The sequence below is a fragment of the Penaeus monodon genome, chromosome 23, assembly GCF_015228065.2.
Source record: "Penaeus monodon isolate SGIC_2016 chromosome 23, NSTDA_Pmon_1, whole genome shotgun sequence".
Classification (NCBI taxonomy): domain Eukaryota; kingdom Metazoa; phylum Arthropoda; class Malacostraca; order Decapoda; family Penaeidae; genus Penaeus; species Penaeus monodon.
In genome coordinates this window covers 14,953,063-14,954,371 of record NC_051408.1, presented here as the reverse complement: position 1 = coordinate 14,954,371, position 1,309 = coordinate 14,953,063, and the positions used below count along the sequence as shown (strand labels likewise).

General features: G+C 40.0%; 1 protein-coding gene across 1 annotated transcript in view; it reads right to left on the bottom strand.

Moving 5' to 3' along the window:
* LOC119588357 overlaps positions 1-1,309 on the bottom strand; it is a 2,746-nt gene continuing 1,437 nt past the window's right edge. The window contains exon 2 of the mRNA XM_037937040.1: positions 1-993. Coding sequence (XP_037792968.1) covers positions 930-993 — 64 coding nt within the window. The 3' untranslated portion in view covers positions 1-929. The remainder of the gene's footprint in view (positions 994-1,309) is intronic.

The following is a 1,309-nucleotide window of genomic DNA, read 5'->3' as shown; positions in this document are numbered from 1 at the left end:
CTTTTCTGCCAACTTTTTCTCTCTTAAGTCACTCGTTAATCGTCTCACCTCACCAGCATCCTCGACCAGCAAGGAAGCTGGAAGGTTCAGTTTTCAAGTATTTTCTTGGGTATTTTCATCCTTCTTGAATCGTCTTAAAACAATAAGTCTTAAGTAGTAATGCGTTTGTGTGTCAGGTACGTTTTGAGATTGACTTGGTCATTTGAGCAAAAGCGTCGCACATATGTCAACATCATATATATATGCGTCAGATGTCAAAAGAAGTGTTTTGGAAGTCCAAGAAAGGAATGGATATTCAACGTAGAAAATAAATAAACATATATACAGTCTAAGGGTCTCATTGCCAACCCGAAAGGTCAAAGGTCATCCCTGCCGTAAAGGTCACACAGACAATACTCGTACCGTGTGACCTGAAGAAGTCAGTCTGTCGTGCGTGATTAATAAAGGAAAAACAAAAATCACCGATGCGACGTCTCTCGTTGTCTCAGAAAGAAGTCATCTGTCTTAAAAGATCCTCCAAAGTCTGGAAGGAATCTTAGATAGCTCTTAGGGAGAGGGAAGTAAGTAAGGGGAGAGGAAGAGAATAATCGCCAGTATGTCTTGGGGAACGTCATCGGTGAAGAAGGAAAGATGAGTTTTAAAAAATGGAAGAAAGGTAAATATGGGGACGCTCTCTATATCTTGTTTGTTTTTCTATCTTCGCGAGTAAGGAGCATCGTGGCTAAATCCCTTTGTCGACGCCGGCAATCGAGCAAAGTGATTGGCTCTTAATCCTGCCTCGCTCGTGATTGGTCCATTCCGTAAACCTCTCTCACAGATGATTGGTCTTCTGTCGCCAGATCTTCTCAATAAAAGCGAGCCGAGGTCTCTTCTCATTGGTCAGACGTCATACAAAATGATGACGTCATGAATGGCCGTTAGTCCAATCACTATTCATATTTCTCAATAGCTGATTGGATGGCGTAGATGACGGGGTTGATCACAGCAAGAGACCTAAGAAATATGCACAAAAGTTCCGTAAGTAAAGACAAACAAGATAAAAAGAAGAACGGGACGAAAAAAGAAGCACCTCAAGATGGTATGTACAAAAAGTTGATAGAGAGAAGCAGCTTTTGTAAAGGTATTTAGAGTGCTTTAAAGATTGGCATATATTTACATAAGCCATACACATAAAGTCATTTAAGTAAGCATTTTGAATAAAAACAAGCAATATGTACATCATGGCCAAGTGCTGTGTTATACAGCATTCCTTTCATGCTATGGCCTATTACCAACACCCATAAAATGTTATATATATACACACACATAC